The sequence below is a fragment of the Aotus nancymaae genome, unplaced genomic scaffold, assembly GCF_030222135.1.
Source record: "Aotus nancymaae isolate 86718 unplaced genomic scaffold, 86718_ANA_hifiasm-v0.15.2.pri h1tg000063l, whole genome shotgun sequence".
Lineage (NCBI taxonomy): Eukaryota > Metazoa > Chordata > Mammalia > Primates > Aotidae > Aotus > Aotus nancymaae.
In genome coordinates this window covers 1,642,613-1,658,473 of record NW_026988477.1, presented here as the reverse complement: position 1 = coordinate 1,658,473, position 15,861 = coordinate 1,642,613, and the positions used below count along the sequence as shown (strand labels likewise).

Sequence of the window (15,861 nt, the reverse complement as noted above, 5' to 3'; positions counted from 1 at the left end):
CCAGGAAAACTAAGGAGAAGGAGAAACACTGAATGTGATTTCACGTCATTTAAATCCCAAGGACTGTCTCTTCCTGACACCCCCACCCCAGCAGAGAGCACCTGTCCTTGAGGAGCCACTCCGAGAGCTCTGGGGGGCAGTGGACAGAGCGAGAGCCCTGGCTGAGCCGTGAGCTGGCAGAATATGCCTAGACGGCCACTCCCTCCTCTGGGACCCTCTACTCAGAAGGCCCATCACTGCCACAGACCCACGCCACACCAGCAGGGACAGTGTGGAACCTGACCACTGGTGTCACACGCTACCAGACCCACAGATTTTCAACATTTCCTAGATCCAGGAAGAGCCAACTCTTCAATTAAGAAAGAAAAACTGAAGGAAAAAAAAAGAAAGAAAGAAAGAAAAACTGGCCAGACGTGGTGGCTCATGCTTGCACTCCTAAGACTTTAAGAGGCCAGGGCGGGAGGACCACTTGAGCCCAGGAATTTGAGACCAGCCTGAGCAACAGTGAGATCTCGTTTCTACAAAAAATACAAAATTCAGCCAGGCGTGGTGGTGCACACCTGCAGTCCCAGCTACTCAGGAGGCTGAGGCAGGAGGATTGCTTGATCCTGGGAGGTCGAGGCTGTAGCGAGCTATGACAGTACCACTGCACTTCAGCCTGGGCAACACAGTAAGACCCTATCTCAAAAAAAAAAAGAAAGCAAAACTGCATGTCATACATCCCGGACATGTTCATTTTAAACTTCAAAAGGAATACAAAAGTTTAAAATCCATTCTTCCATTTTCTCTGATGAAAGAACATTAAGAATAGTTATAAAAGCTGCAAAATAGGCTGGGTGCAGTGGCTCATGCCTGTAATCCCAGCACTTTGGAAGGCCGAGGTAGAAGGGCTGCTTGAGGTCAAGACCAGCCTGGGCAACATAGCAAGACCCTGTCTCTACAAAATAAGAAAATTAGGCAGACATGGTAGCACACACCCGCAGTCCCAGGAACTCAGGGGGTTAAGGTGGGAAGATCACTTGTGTCCATGAGGTCGAGGCCGCAGTGAGCTATGATTGTATGACTGTAGTCTAGTCTGGGCAACAGAGCAAGACTGTCTCTATTTAAAAATAAAAACAAATACATAAAAAGTGACACAATACGTTTCTAAAAAGCACTGTAAAATAAATATGTTCATCTAAATGCCTTTTCTCTCACCACTTCATAGGTCTCACGTTTTGTGACTGGCTTAAGGTCTGAAAGTGCCACCAGCAAGACAGTGCCCGCTTTGAACTGGAGCTGTAACTACGTCTGGAATGAAAGCTCCGAGGAAGCTGAACACAGCTTCACAAGTGACAAGACTGGATTCCAAAGTCTTCAACGACAGACAGAACTGCCAGCAAACCTATCACAGCAAAGGGGAAAACCTTCATCAGTGTTTTTCTGGTTGCTGTTTTTAAAAAATATATAGTAAATACAAACTTGAATAGTTAACATGGACTCTTAAGGCAAAATTCAAGTGCTGGATTTTTAGGAAAGTTCTTTTCTTTCTATCAGTCTTTCTTCTTCTCAGCACCACCCTCATGAACAAACGGGTAAGTTTAGCCAATCAAAGGAAAAATTAAACCCAAGGACAGAACCCTTGGGAGGACTCTGGGGTTTCATGCACACATTTCTACAGACGTATATTGTTTTTGTCCTTGGAAATCTTTCTGATATTCAGATAAAAGAAGACAACACTGGCCAGGTGCAGTGGCTCACACCCGTAGTCCCAGCACTTTGGGATCCAGGAGGATCACTTGAGTTCAGGAGTTTGAGACCAGCCTGGGCAACACAGCGAGACCCCATCGCTGAAAAAAAAAAAAAAAAGCCAAGCATGGTGATGCATGCCTGTAGTTCCAACTACTTGGGAGGCTGTAGTGGGAGGATTGCTTGAGCCAGGGAGGTTGAGGATGCAGCAGTGAGCCTTGTTCAAGCCATGACACTCTAGCCTGGGAGACAGAGTGAAACAGTCTCAAAAAAAAAAAAAAAAAAAAGAAGATGAAAACATTGATCAATGTAGTTAAGTAAAGTATTTACAAATTACAGCTCCTGTGCTGCCCAACCTAAGAACTGGTCCCATCGACCTACTGCACCAGCGCTGCTAATGCTTGCACGTGCTCTCTCCGATGCCAACAGGGGACCGTTTCCCACTGACAGGCACCTGGAAACCCACTTGACGCTAACGGCACTCTACTATCAGGAGCGGCGGCATAGGCTTCACTGAATTCTAGGCTCTCGTTTGAAACAAAGAATGTTCACAGCTCTATTTTATGCGGACTGAAAGGAGAACAGGGAGAGCGTCTCCCTCCTGTCTGTGGACCGGCATTCTGTTCCACTTGGTCCAACCAGCTGCAGGCCACAGCAGACACAGCAACCTGCAGCCACAGCCAGAATCCCAACTTCCAAGCCCTCCTGAAGCTCCACTGCCAGAACACGGGTCCTGCGTATCTCTCAAGACATGGCCTTACCCCGGGAAGATCCTTTCCGTCCTCGACAGCTTTTGTTTGTTTGCTCTAAACACAGAGCACGGGCCTCGAGTTTTATTCCTCGGCTGCTGCTGTGATAGCAAAACTGGGCATTCAAGTGAGTGGCTCGAAGCAGCCACGTCTCTTTCTGCCACGTGTTTTTATTACCAAATGAGAGAATCAATGTGATTATTTTTTTCCTAAAACCGTGGGTTTAATCTAATGAGATTCTACTCATGGTAGATTCTGGGATGTCCTAATCCCAACTGCTGTTTAACAGGGGAATCTTATCAGAATCTAAATTTCACTGGTTTATACTTAAATATTTTCCTTGTAGACACTTTCTTAAAATTATTCTGCAGCTCTCCTCCTAGACTGAGAACTTTTTTTTTTTTTTTGAGATGGAGTCTTGCTCTGTTGCCAGGCCAGAGTACAGTGGCATGATCTCGGCTCACTGCAACCTCTGCCTCCTGGGTTCAAGCAATTCTCCTGCCTCAGTCTCCTGGGTAGCTGGGACTACAGGTGTGTGCCACCATGCTCGGCTAGTTTTTTGTATTTTAGTAGAGACAGGGTTTCACCCAGGATGGTCTCCATCTCCTGACCTTGTGGTCCACCCACCTCACCCTCCCAACATGCTGGGATTACAGGTGTGAGACAGTGCGCCCAGCCCAACTAAAAACTTTTTAAATAGCAAACACTATCACTTACCTACAAAGGAGCATTCTAACCCTCATGCTCCCTAAATGAGAGCTTTTTAGCAACTCACCAATTTCATTTGGAACAATCTTGTGACCTGAACTGATTTTTATCTTTTTCTCGACTCACCAGGAGAAAGCAATGCTGCTGCCTATCACCTATGTCACCGCCACAGGGATCTTACTCAAGTCATCTAACTCTTTCACTGTTTCAAAGAGGCCACCTGATCTTGAAGACGCAGTATTCATAAACCTAGCTAGTCAGTTAAATTGCCTTGTAACCATGTGCATACCTAAGCAAAACTCTTTTCAGTAGAGTTCTGGCTACAGAACTGAGGTCAACATGCGCACACCCTTCTCTCGCTGCCACTGGCCTCACATTTTAGGTGAGAAAAACAAGGGTGTTCCAGGAAGCCTCTGAGCTTACCTGCTGCCCAGAGTCTCCCTCACGGTGGCAGCTAGTGACTCCCTGTCAGACCATGGGATGCTTAACACAAAGACATGATAAAACTCCAACTCTTCTAAGTTAGAATCGCAACCACATACAGTTAGGTGTTGAAGACAAAGCCAGTGGCAGAGGCAGCCAGTGGCAGAGGCAGCCAGCAGCCTAGCACTGCTGAAAATGACCAAGACCCAAAAGGACACCTCAGTATTCATGAAAGATATTTACAGAAGAAGAAATCATATTGACATTTACCCACTACCATGGCCTCTCGCTAGGTTTGGCAGAAAAAAAGAAAAAAGAAAAAAAAATGTACCCACTGCCTCAAAGAAAACTTCCAGTACAATTTTGAGACTCGCTGTAGTAACCACTATTAAGAGTAAACGAGGAACAGGGAACAAGAAAGAAACGCTACTTTGCCTCTTTTCTGCCAGATACCGGCACCGGAACCCTAAGAAAGGAGACGGAGAAAAATACAGGGAGGCTTCCTTGTGCTGAAACTTGCAAAAGTATCACTCTGGGAAGAAGTGTCTGCGGTTCTGTCTGCCACATAGGAGATGGGAAATACCTCTTTGCTTAACATCAGCATCGTACACGTAAAACGCAATCTTAATATACAATCCACACCCAACCTACAAGCCACTTAAAAGTGTTCTTAAGTGAAGCAGCAAAAGCTGACTTTAAATGGCTCTGATGTTTCTGAAGGCTCTGCTGTAACACTTCCATCACAAAGGGGCGAGCCGGATCACACTCCTCTAACCCTCGGCCTCTGCTGCAACACCCTGATCGCCCTATCAAGAAATTACAAATAAACAACCCTGCTCCTTGGTTCAAATGTAAATCTCTCTTCACCAGCATCGCTAAGGAAGCCTTCCAGCCGGTGAGGACAAGACACGTTCATTTGAAAAGCTGGGGTTTTACGAGGGGTGCCTGGGGTAAGCCTCCCGCCGCGGGTCCCGGCGTCGCCGGAGCCCAGCCGGGTCCACGTCAGTCCCTCGAGTCCCACGGCGGCCCGCGCCGCGCCCGGCCTCCCGCTCCGGCCCGCGGACCCCGGCGTCTGTCCCCTCGCCCGGCCCCGGCGGGACCCGGGCCTCGCCGCCTCCCCTCTGCCGCGCCCCGGCCTCCGCTGCCTGGCTCCGCCGGCCGGCCTCCGCCTTCCTCGTCCCGCGCTCGACCCCTCACCTGCGCGGCAGAGACCGGCCCCTCAGGAGCCGCGGGCGAAAGCCCACCCGGCGCTGATGACGAGCGCAGACACGGCAACCGCCGCAGCCATCTTGGCACATCCGGCTCCGGTCTCCGCGGCCGCCGCGCCGCCGACGTGTCCGTCTTGCGACATCAGCGCGCGCCCCGCCCCCGGCCCCGGCCCCGCCCCTCGGCTCGGCGGCCCAGACGCGTTCTCATTCAGCCCTTCACCGCCCACCTCGGCCCCGGCCCCGGCCCTCGCCGGCGTCCGTCCCCCTAAGCCTCATCTCCGTCCCGCCCCTTTCTCCCCGCCCTCGCCGGCGTCCGTTCTTCCCCGCCTCATTCTTTCGTCCCGCCCCCTTGGCCCCGTCCCCCGCCCGTCTTTCCCCGCCGTATCCTGTAGTCCCTCCCCTTTGGCCCCGCCCCTCGGCCGTCCTTCCCGGCCCTTGGTCCCGCCCCCCGGGGCGTCCGTCCGCCGCCTCACCGCTTGGCCCCGCCCCTCGCCGCCTGCCCAGCCGGACGCGCCGGGGCCGCCCCGGGACGTCGCCTTGGTTACGCTGGCTCTTTCTCCCAGTCTTTTTTCGTTTTAAGATGTGAGAAGAGATGGGATTCTTCAGTCAAGGCCACAAGGGGGAAATCAGTCTGCAGGACCGATGCCAGCAGGCTCACGCACCGAGAACGACTACCCTGCCTCACTGAGAAGCGCGGGGCCCTCACGCGGGCGCGCTCCTCACATTCTTCCGTTGGGCCGGGAGGCTAGAGGGGAGGCGGCGGCGGCGGCGGCGGCGCATGCGCCGAGGGCGGTAGGCGCTGCGGGCCGCCGAGGGCCGACTGCGCCTGCGCGCTGGTTGCCTGGCTACGGCGCGACCGCGGGCCCCGAGCGGCGCCGGAAGTTGGTCGACGGCGACCGCCAGTGCCTGTCCAACGTCCTGGGGTTTCCCCGACGCATCCTCTGCGGGCCGTTCGCTCCGCAGAGGCCCCAGCAGGGAAGGGCGGCCCGGCCACTGCGCGGAGCCCGGTCTTCGCCGACCCGCCCAGAAGGACGCGCGGGCTCCGCGTCCCCGAGCTCGGCCCCGCGCCTGTGCCGCGCCGGGTCCTCCTACGCTCACCCCGGCCCCGGCCCCGCAGTCCTGCCGGGGAGGCGCGGTTTTCTGGCTTCGTCTCTTCGGCCATCAGCCCCACGGGGTCCTGGGGTCCCAGCCCTAGCCTAGTGCACCCTGGTGGTGAGTGAGCGCTCGGGCGCCCGGAGCGACCCAGCGGCGGGGCGAGGCGGGTGGGTGCTGCTGCGCCTGCGACGGCCGGGCCAGGCAGCATCCACGCCCCCGCCCCCCGCGGAAGATCGCAGGGAACGGCTGGGTGCTGTCATCTGTGCCCTCACTTCCCGGAGGAGCCCAGGGAGGCTGGGCGGGTCAGGAAGCGGCCATCCGTGTACGGCCCACTCACCTGCACCCCTACCTTGCAAGGGCAGGGAAGAGCCGCGGCATTCCTCTGCAGCTCCTTCCAGAGGGCAGGCGCCGTGGTGGGAGTGCCCGCCCGAGGGCATCGCCGAGGCTGAGCTCCCAGCTGCGGCTGAGGTCCTCCCTTTGGGAGCCACCCTGGTCCCCAGCGGGGCGGGAGGCTGGCGAGGGGGAGGGTGGTACCTGTGCCACGCCAGCAGAGCCCAGGCGATGCCGGGAGAGGTTCGGCCCGGCTGACGTGGCACCAGGGCCACTCTGCTCAGCCAACATTTGCCTTTCAGGAGTCAGATTCCTGACCTGTTTGAACACGGAGTTAGGGAACACGTGGTAGGGCGCAGCCCCAGTCCTGCTGGGAGAGGCGGCAGTGACACCAGCCCCGCTGCCCCCATCTTTCCAGTGGTCCAGGTGCTCTGCAGCCTCCGCTTAGGGAGGTGTCATTATTAGCCCTTCCCAAAGAGGGGAACGCAGAGGTGGGTGCAAGTTGAGTTCAAAGAACCCAAGAGCCAGGAGCCCAGGACTCGACCCTCTAGGTTCCTCCGGAACCCTGTGGTCCCACCCAGGTGGGCTCTAACCTGCAGAGGCCATAGCTGCAGAAACCAACCCTGCCCTAAGCATAAAATGGAAGGTCTCTGGACCCCAGGGCAGGAGCCCCAGGGCAGGGATGTTAGAAAGCAGCTTATGGTGGCTCCTAGGGGTGTGGAGCACCATATCATCTGCAAGGGGTTGGCGGTCTTTCTTCCCCTCCTCTCCCTAATCCTAGGAGTGCATGGACACAGCTCTCGGCAGTCTGTGGCCTGGTGTGGAGTAGAGGGTTCCTGCACCCTAGACCTGAGCCCATCCAACCTCTGGGCTATAGACTGTTCCGCTGAAGGCCTGGCCTGTCCCTGAGACGCGAGCAACGTAAGCAGCTAAACACTTCGGGGCTGAGATGGGTGCTGCTGATGCGTGTGCCAGGACATCAGGCCTGGTGGGGGTGGATGGCGACCTCAGGTGAATGGCTGTGAGCCGCAGGGGCCTCCTGCCAGTGCTGGGAGGTGTCCCGTCCGTGGTGGCCGTCGCCGTTCCTGGCGGAGCCTCATTGCCTTTGGCTGCAGCAGCCACTGGTTTCTCCATTCTCCCAATCTCCGCCTCTGCTCACACTTGGAGGCTGGACACAAAAGTCACCACCTCCCTGAAGCCCCCCTAGGTGGGCCAGAGTCAGCACCTGGTGCAAAACTCCGTGGCCACTGCTGTACCGCATTACGCAGAGCACACCGGACAGGCTCGTGTGCGTCCAGGCTGTGCCAGGAAACCCTCTGCCCTTGCGTCTTCACCGCCTCGGTCACAGCGTGTCCTTGGGGCCTCTGTCAGCTCCTCCCGTTAGCTGTGCTGTCCGGCACGGCGGCTGCTGGTGCGTGCTGTGAGCCTGAGCTGCGCTCTAAGTGTAAGCTATGTGCTGGCTTGTGAAGGGTACAAACATCTAATCGATCATTTTTTATTGCACATTAAAATGACTATCTTGGATGTATTAAATAAAATACTATTAAAATTTATTTCCCCTGTCTCTCTTGTTTTGACATAGCTGTTAGGAAATATGACACTGGGTATGTGGCGGCTGTTGTATTTCTGCTGGACCGTGCTGGTCTCCAGGCGGGCACTCAGCCTCCCTAACCCGCGTGTAGAGCCCCCCTACTACAGGGCCCCGACATGCCGGAGGCTGCCGAGTGGACCTGGTGCTTTGCTGACAAGCGGCGGTCCTCTGGGGAGCCCCTGGGGGAGCAGTGGTCTCGGTGAACGCAGGACGGTCCCTCCCCGTGAGCCTCTGACCCTCTTTCCTACCTGGCATACAATAGCAGTGGCTATAATCTGGGGGCTCATGGAAGTATAAGGGGCAGGCGTCCCCCCCGCCGGCCACTGTGCTCAGCCCCTGACACAGACCCTTAGTCCTGAACACTGAAGCTGGAGGCTTGGCCTGGAGAGAGGAAGGGGCAGTCTCTGTGAGACAGGGTTGGCCGAGTGGTCCAGGCAAAAAAACATGAAGGCCTCCGAGGTGGCAAGACCTAACACAGTGCTTCCTGGAGGAGGAGGAGACAGGGTCGGGAGGACGGAGTCATGGGACCGGAAGCACATCTGGAGGCAGGGTCCATAGCATTCATTCTTGGCATTTGTTCATCAGGCCCCTGCAATAAGGGGTCTCTGTCAACATGCCACCAGGCTGGCCAGACGGTGGGCCAGGCTTCCTCTCCTTACCTTCATGGAGGAGAGGAAGTCACCCCATGAGGGTAAGGCCAGACCCCAGGCCCATGGTGGGCAGCGTGGAGGGAGCCTCAGGCCCACTCGCTTCCATGGGCAAGGCCTGCCAAGCACACAGCGTAGGATCTGCAAACATGCTTGCCATGATGCCACCCCTTCCCACGTTCTCATATCTGAGCCTTGTGTGCTCACTGGGAGTGTGGAGCAAGACAGCACTGTCCACTGTCCAGGCCTTCCCTGGATCCTCCCTTCCCCGGGTCCACTATCCGGGCCTCCCTTCCCAGGATCCGCCGTCTGGGCCCTCCTTCCCGGGGTCCGCCGTCCAGGCCTTCCCAGGGCTGACGTGGGGCCGAAGGTGCATCCCTGCCCTGGCAGATGTGCCCCTGCTCTGGGCTGCTGGTGGCTGGGTCCCACAGTGCCTCCTCCCAGCACAGGCAAAGGCATCTCCCTTTGGGCGTTCACCTGGCTAGCGGAGCACAGGTAAGATGGTTCCGGCAATGGAACCAATGCTGTGTGTCCAGCTGTACTGCAAGCTTTCGGAAGCCAGAACCCTCGGCTACCCCCAGATGCACAGCCTTGGGCAAGCTACCTCGCCTCTCCAAGCCTCTGCTTCCTCCCCTGTAAAAGGAGGTGACAGCCTTGCCTGTCCCCAGCCTCCTACAAGGGGAGGCTTCCTGGACCTGACCTCAGGGTGGCAAGCATGCCCTCCACACCAGGCCTCCCCCCTGGCATGGGACACATTGGTGGCACTGCCAGCAGCCTCGTTACTACAGGAGCGTCGTGCGCCTCATCTCCAGAGTCTTCAAGCATGTTGGGTACACAGCAGGTTTCAGAGAACATTTTTCTGGAATCATGGAGCCAAGTACTTAACATACAAGGTGGTTAAAGCCCTAGGGAAAGCAGAGAGCTCGAGGCTGATGTCAGTGTCACAGCAACCTGGGACTGCAGGTCCCCAGAGCTACAGGAGGATCTGATGAGTGTCCTTGAGCTGCAGAGGGGGCCCGGGTAAACCCACGAGTCCTCTGTCCCCAAACCATGAACAGACGTCTGCTGAGCCCCTGCTGCGCCCCAGGCACTGCTGGGAGTTGGGCTGTGGCTGTGAGACAGGCAGGCCCAGCCTCTACCCAGGGGAGCGTGGACGCTGGCCGGCCACAGATGTGTCCATGCAGAGGGCACCGTGCAGTGCCTGCTGGGGACAGGCAGGAGGAGAAGGAGCATTTCTGGCTGAAGTGCAGTCTGCACGCGGCTTCCGCGGGGCGAGGGGCCGGTGGTTGTGGGCTGGTGTGGGCGCTGTGGGCCTGCTAAAGGACTGGCGGGTGACGTCTGGAAGTATGGGAAGCTTCCAGAGGCTGTTCAGCCAGGAGCGACGCACCAGTTTGGGCCCCAAAGGCTCTGCAGGTGAGGGTTAGGGCTAGGGCCTAGGGAGAGCCAGGCCGGGGAGGCCACCTCAGCTGCCCCGGGAGAAAGACGAGCTGGACCCAGGAGAGTGGTGGAGGGCGAAGCCCCAGTGCGTGGAGTTCGCACGTCAGGCAGGCGAGACTCCTGAGCATTGAGTGGTGATTTCAGTGACAGGCACGGACTTGGTGGCCTGGGGACTGTGGGCAGGGAAGAGAAAAGGGCCTGGGTGGAACTGGGAACGGTTCCAATATGCAATGCCACGCTGGCTGCGGCATTAACTCCTGGCAAAGTATCTGAAGCCAGGCTGGCCATGGTATTGAGTACTGGCAAAGTGACCTAGAAAGCCCCTTCTGCCCTCCGGGCAGCCGTCTCCCTGTCTGTGAGCATGGCTCACCGTGACCAGGCTGGATAGCATCAGCTCTGCAGGCCCTCCCGATCCCGAGGGGAGGTGGCTCTGCGTGGTTTGACACAGACCAGGAATCACACAGCCCTGGCTCAATGAATGGGTGAACCTGGCTAAGCCACCTGACCTCTTTGAGCCTCAGCTTCCTCATCTGTAAAACAGGCTAATAGCACAGTCCCAGGGGATGGCCCTGGGCGTTGGGTGAGGGACATTCGGAAAGCATGGAGCTCACTTGCCCCGTGGTCACTCCGGAGGACCTGAGGAGCACCGGCAGATCACTGCCACTAGGGGTAGGCAGAGAGCTGCCTCCGAGTGGGCCACAGTCCCAGTCCCATGCTTGCTGGGCACGGTGGCTCACACCTGTCATCTCAGCACTTTGAGGGACCAAGGTGGAAGGATCGCTTGAACCTAGGAGCTCGAGACCAGCCTGGGCAACATAGCAAGTTTCCATCTCCATAAAAAGAAAAAAAAAGGTAAAGTCATAGACTTTTTTTTTTTTTTGAGACCAAGTCTCACTCTGTCACCCAGGCTAGAGTGCAGTGGCGTAATCTCAGCTCACTGCAACCTCCTCCTTCCGGGTTCAGGCAGTTCTCCTGCCTCAGCCTCCTGAGTAGCTGAGATTATAGGTGCCCACCATGGTACCCAGCTAATTTTTGTGTTTTTAGTGGAGAGGGGGTTTCACCATGTTGGGCAGGCTGGTCTCGAACTCCTGACCTCAAGTGATCCTCCCACCCCGGCCTCCCAAAGTGCTGGGATTACAGGCATGAGCCACTGCGCCCGGCCAGAAGTTATACGCTTTTCTAAGGTTCATTTTGTTAAATGAAGAAATGCCAAACAGAACGACCGAAGCTACGGTAGAGTGTGTGCATTTGTGTGCACCAGAGGACACTGTCGCCAGAAAGTGCCACACAACAGGTGGAAGATATGCTGAAAGTCACAGCAAATATCGTGTGTGACTCTCTAGGAAATGATGGATTCCCAAGAAGCACTGAGAGCGTGGCCTGTGCTGTGAAGTCCAGGAATGGGCCGCGAGTTCAAGGCCGTGTGAGGGACGCCGGAAACCCACCTCTGAGGCCCTGGGCACCTGGCACCTGTCGTGTTGGGCATAAATAAAACTTTACAGCTCAGTCCTGCAACCTCCATGAGCCTGGACTTGTCCACCTTACAATGTGGACGGGTAGGACGCCTGCTGAAGAGGCCGCCAGGTGTAACTGTGCCAACGTGGCATGCAGGTGGAGAATCTGATCAAAAACCTTGTAATGATGACAAGAGCCGTTCCCTTTCTGCGCCCTAACCCTGCACCCGGCGTGCACCAGCCACCCAGCACGGCAGGCCGGGGCCGGCACCCAGATCCCCGCTTGACCCATGAGGACACTGAGGTACAGCGACAGCCAGGACCATAGCTGCCGTGTGGAAAGTGACCAAAGACACAAAGTGGCCAGATCGGGAGTCTCCTCGGGGCAGGCGCGTGAGGCGCCACTCGGCACCTTCAAAACGCAGATGGAGAACAGCCTTTCCCAAAGCGCGCTCGCTCACGGACCCTGTGTCTTCATCTGCAGAGCCTGGGTGATGTGGGAGGCCCTGCAACACCCCTCCAAGAGACCTCCACTCACGCCAGCACTTTCAAGGCGCCGGGACCGAGCTGAACCATGACGTCTAGGTTTCGTTTTGAAATACTTTTACAGAAGAGTACGCTGGTGCCCCACCAGGAACCTCTGCTGGCCCTCCCCCTCGTCTGCCTGTGCCCCGTGCGGTCCCTCCAGCAGAGCTCCTCAGGTGTGGTTCGTGGATTGGGCCCATGATGAGAGAAGGAGCCACACAGATGGAAATCGGCCCCGCCACTGAGCAGGCAGTCCAGCCCCACTGACACCTTCTGCAAGTAAGACTTTGGGGATGAAGGCGACACAGGGCTTGTCAGTCCCCAGAGCAGCCTGGGGCTACGGCACTGCGCTTCCCTCTTGAACTGGGGGGACCTCTGCCTGCCAGGGGGCCTGATCTGTGAGCCCTGACACCGCGTCTCCTGGCCCTTGGGACCCTCCTTTGCTCTGGCCAGAGGGATGCATCACCACACTCAAGGTTCACGCTGGCAGCGGCGTGGAGCGAGTCTCCAGGCTGAAGATACGCTGCCTGATTTCCTGCACTGGATGGAGCTGTCTGGAGCCCTGTGGCATCCGGCTGAAGTCTGAATCTGCACTTGGCCACAAGGTAGCCATGAGCCACGTGGAACTACTGAACACCGAAAACGTGGCCAGGCCCAACCCAGGTGCTGAGTGTACCGTACACCCTGGATTTCAAAGATGTGGCACCAAAAGCAAACAAGGAACGTAAACACCTCCCTCACTTTTCATGTGCTGAAATAGTAACATTTGGATATATTGGATTAACTAAGCTGTAGCATTAACACAAGCTTTGCCTGTTTCAACTTTTTAACGTGGCTACTGAAACAGTTAAAGTTGCATATGCAGCCGGGCGTAGTGGCTCACACCTGTAATCCCAGCACTTGGGAGGCCAAGGTGAGAGGACTGGATGAGCCCAGGAGTTCGAGACCAACGTGGGCAGCAAAGTGGGACCGTGTCTCTGCAAAATATAACAAAAAAATTAGCCAGGTGAGGTGGTGTGCACCTGTAGTCCCAGCTGGTGGGGAGTCTAAGGTGGGAGGATTGCCTGAGCCTGGGAAGTGGAGGCTGCAGTGAGCTCTGATTGTGCCACTGCACTCCAGCCTGGGCGACAGAGCGAGACCCTGTCTCAAAATAAATTTTTTTAATTTACAAAGAATAACATATTGAGGTGAGAATCACAGAACCTAAAGTTAACCACTTTAAAGCACACGTTAGGCCTGGGCGCAGTGGCTCACTCCTGTTCCTCTCCATACTTTGGGAGGCCGAGGCAGGTCGATCACTTGAGGTCAGGAATTTGAAAACAGCCTGGCCAACATGGTGAAACCCCGTCTCTACTAAAATTACAAAAAAATTAGCCAGGCGTGGTGGCGGGCGCCTGTAATCCCAGTTACTCGGGAGGCTGAGGCAGAAGAATTACTTGAACATGGAGGCGGAGGTTGCGGTGAGCTGAGATCACACCACCGCACTCCAGCCTGAATGACAGAGCGAGACTGTCTCAAAGAAAAAAGTGTCCACGTTATTGGCATTTAGTGTGTTCGAAGCAGTGCGCACTCACCGCCTCTCCCTGGGTCCAGAACGTCTTCGTCACTCCAAGGTAAACCCCACAGGAAAACTCCAGGCCTTTGGCAGCCTCTCCTCTTCCCTCCCTCTCCTGGCTCTGGGAGCCACCAGTCTGCTTTGCGTCTCCATGGGCTCAATTACCAAGGGCACGTTGCAGAAATGGAGTCATGCCATCTGCCGCTGGCGTCTTTCCCTGAGCGCAGGGCTTCCACGGCTTTTCTGTGTGGTGGGCGTCGGCGCCTCCTCCTTCTCCGCGGCAGAGTAGTATCCACTGAGCGCTCACAGGGCTCCCCGGGGAAGCGGAGCCCGTAGGACGTGCCGCTGGCGAGAAGGTGTTACCGCAGGGACTCACCCCGTGACGGTGAGGCCCACAGGTCCCGGCATCTGCAGCGGCAGGCAGGAGGTCCGACGGCATCGGAGCCCGAAGGCTGCCGGGCTCCAGGCCCAAGGAGAGCCCACGTTTCAGTCCAAGTCCGAAGGCAGGAGGAGGCCCACGTCCAGCGCGAGTGGCCGGGTGGGGGGACCCCTCGCACTTGGCCTGTTGTTCTGCCCAGGCCTCAGCGGACCACACGGCGCCCACCTACACTGGGGAGGGCGATCTGCCTTCCCCAGGCCGTGGATGCAAATGCGAACCTCATCCAGAACACCTGGGAGCCACACTCTGTTTGGCGAGATGACCCGGCCAAGCTGACCTGAGGTCACCATCACAGCGGACGCCATGTTTTGCGGACCTGTCGTTGGCAGGGGACGCTCGGGACATCCATGGCTGTCCTGAGTGGCGCTGGGAGACCGGGTGGCCACGCGCGTTTGAGTCCCCGTTTTCACTTCTTTTGGGCAGCCAGCCCTCCAGGAGTGGAATTTCAGAGTGCGGGGAGTTTTCCGGGAGTACTCAGGCCGGGTCCACCCCCTTGGAAGACGAGGGTCAGGCTGCTCACTGCAGATCCACAGTGGCCCCCCCGGTCCTGGTGCCCAGCACTGCCTTGCAGACGCAGCCCCAGCCATAGCGGAGACCTTGGGCTCACGTGCCTCCTTGAAGAGGCTGGGCCCAGGGCAGGCAGCGCTTTGCAATCCAGAGAGGATCTCAGACTCCCCACGGTTCTGGTCTGAAGCCACTGGCCTGCCCTGAAGGTGTGGGGCCGGGCGGAGGCCCAGGCAGCAGAGAGAGAAGGGGCCCACACTGTGCGGGACTAACAGCTCAACTCAGGGTAGGGCTCCAGGACCACGCTGCCTCTGCATCACTCAGCCAGGCCCCTGGGATCGCAGAACTCTCCGGACTCCGCCATGCCCCATGCTGCCCTGCTCAGCGGGCTGAGTCCTCCCCATGGTCTGCAGCCTGCAGAGGGGCTTCCACTGCCTCAAGGCCCTTCCTCACGCCCTACCGCTGCAGGGCTCCCTGAGAGGCTGTCCCCAGGATGGCTGGGTGGGGCCTTCGCCCCTCTGAGGCCAACAGGAGCAGAAGAGCCCCAAGCTGCTGAGAGGGCCAGAACCACGCGTGGGTGTCCTGGGAGCCCGATCGCCCCAGACAGGAGTCCCCTTCCCACAGGGCTGCAACCCCCTCACCGCTGTGTCTCCATCTCCTTACAAGAGTCTGGCCCAGGCAGACTGCAGGCACCATGGAGCCCCAGAGACAGCCTGGCCCCCGCACGCCTGTGGGCCGGGACTGGGCGGCCTCGTCGTCACTCTCCCAGCAGAGGCGGCCCACGACTCCTGGCTCCCTGGAGCATGGCAGCCCGCCCTTTCGCCCACCCTCCCTCCCTCCCTCCCTCCCAGGGCCACGCAGAGGGGAGTGGAAGCAGACCACCATCAGTATCATTTTTATTGCAAATCAGTTAACAAAAAAGATGAAAAAAATACGTCATCTACAGTTTTGCGTGTAGATCACTTTTTAAAAAGTTGTCTTTTTCTGTAAACTACACTCTATTTTATAAAACACAGTGAGAATCAACATCTTGGGACGTGTCTGGTCATGCTCCCCCGGGGTGGCATGGCTTGGCACCCCCAGAGCCGGTGAAGCTGCCCTGAGGAGTGCAGGCGGCGGAGTGTCCCTGGTGCAGAGGCGGCTGAGGCTCCCCCAGCAAGCCGGACCTGATGTCTCTCATCAGCATGACACATGACAGACTCATTCATTGAGATTTTTTAAACAAAATCCACCTTTAAAAACATATTTACAGACGTTTCTTCTGCCATAGGCTATACTTGGTATCGCAAGAATCTGCTCCTCCCAAACTAGGAGGGGTGGCCTGAGAGCAGCCCCCCGCCTCCCTCCAGCCCCCGCCCGACCGCGCGCCCCCACAGCTGCCAGGGCCGTGGAGACAGGACCGAGGGACGCAGCCCACGGCATTCCACAGCTCGATGCGGCTGGCTCTGGCAGGTCTCCTACGAAACAC

General features: G+C 57.2%; 2 protein-coding genes across 14 annotated transcripts in view; one reads left to right on the top strand and one right to left on the bottom strand.

Moving 5' to 3' along the window:
* The window catches only part of SEC16A (SEC16 homolog A, endoplasmic reticulum export factor), a 40,526-nt gene extending 35,633 nt beyond the window's left edge, over positions 1–4,893 (bottom strand). For all 13 annotated transcript variants that reach the window (XM_064366075.1, XM_064366080.1, XM_064366078.1 and 10 more), the window contains exon 1: positions 4,806–4,893. The gene's annotated coding sequence lies outside the window, so the exon portion shown is untranslated. The remainder of the gene's footprint in view (positions 1–4,805) is intronic.
* Positions 4,894–5,458: 565 nt separating this feature from the next.
* Positions 5,459–6,869, top strand: LOC105712172 (uncharacterized protein C9orf163). The gene is given in 7 exon segments (XM_021671397.2): positions 5,459–5,932; positions 6,193–6,349; positions 6,352–6,388; positions 6,390–6,463; positions 6,466–6,572; positions 6,575–6,738; positions 6,740–6,869. Coding segments are annotated over 7 exon segments (1,107 nt in total). The 3' UTR covers positions 6,834–6,869.
* Positions 6,870–15,861: the final 8,992 nt, after the last annotated feature.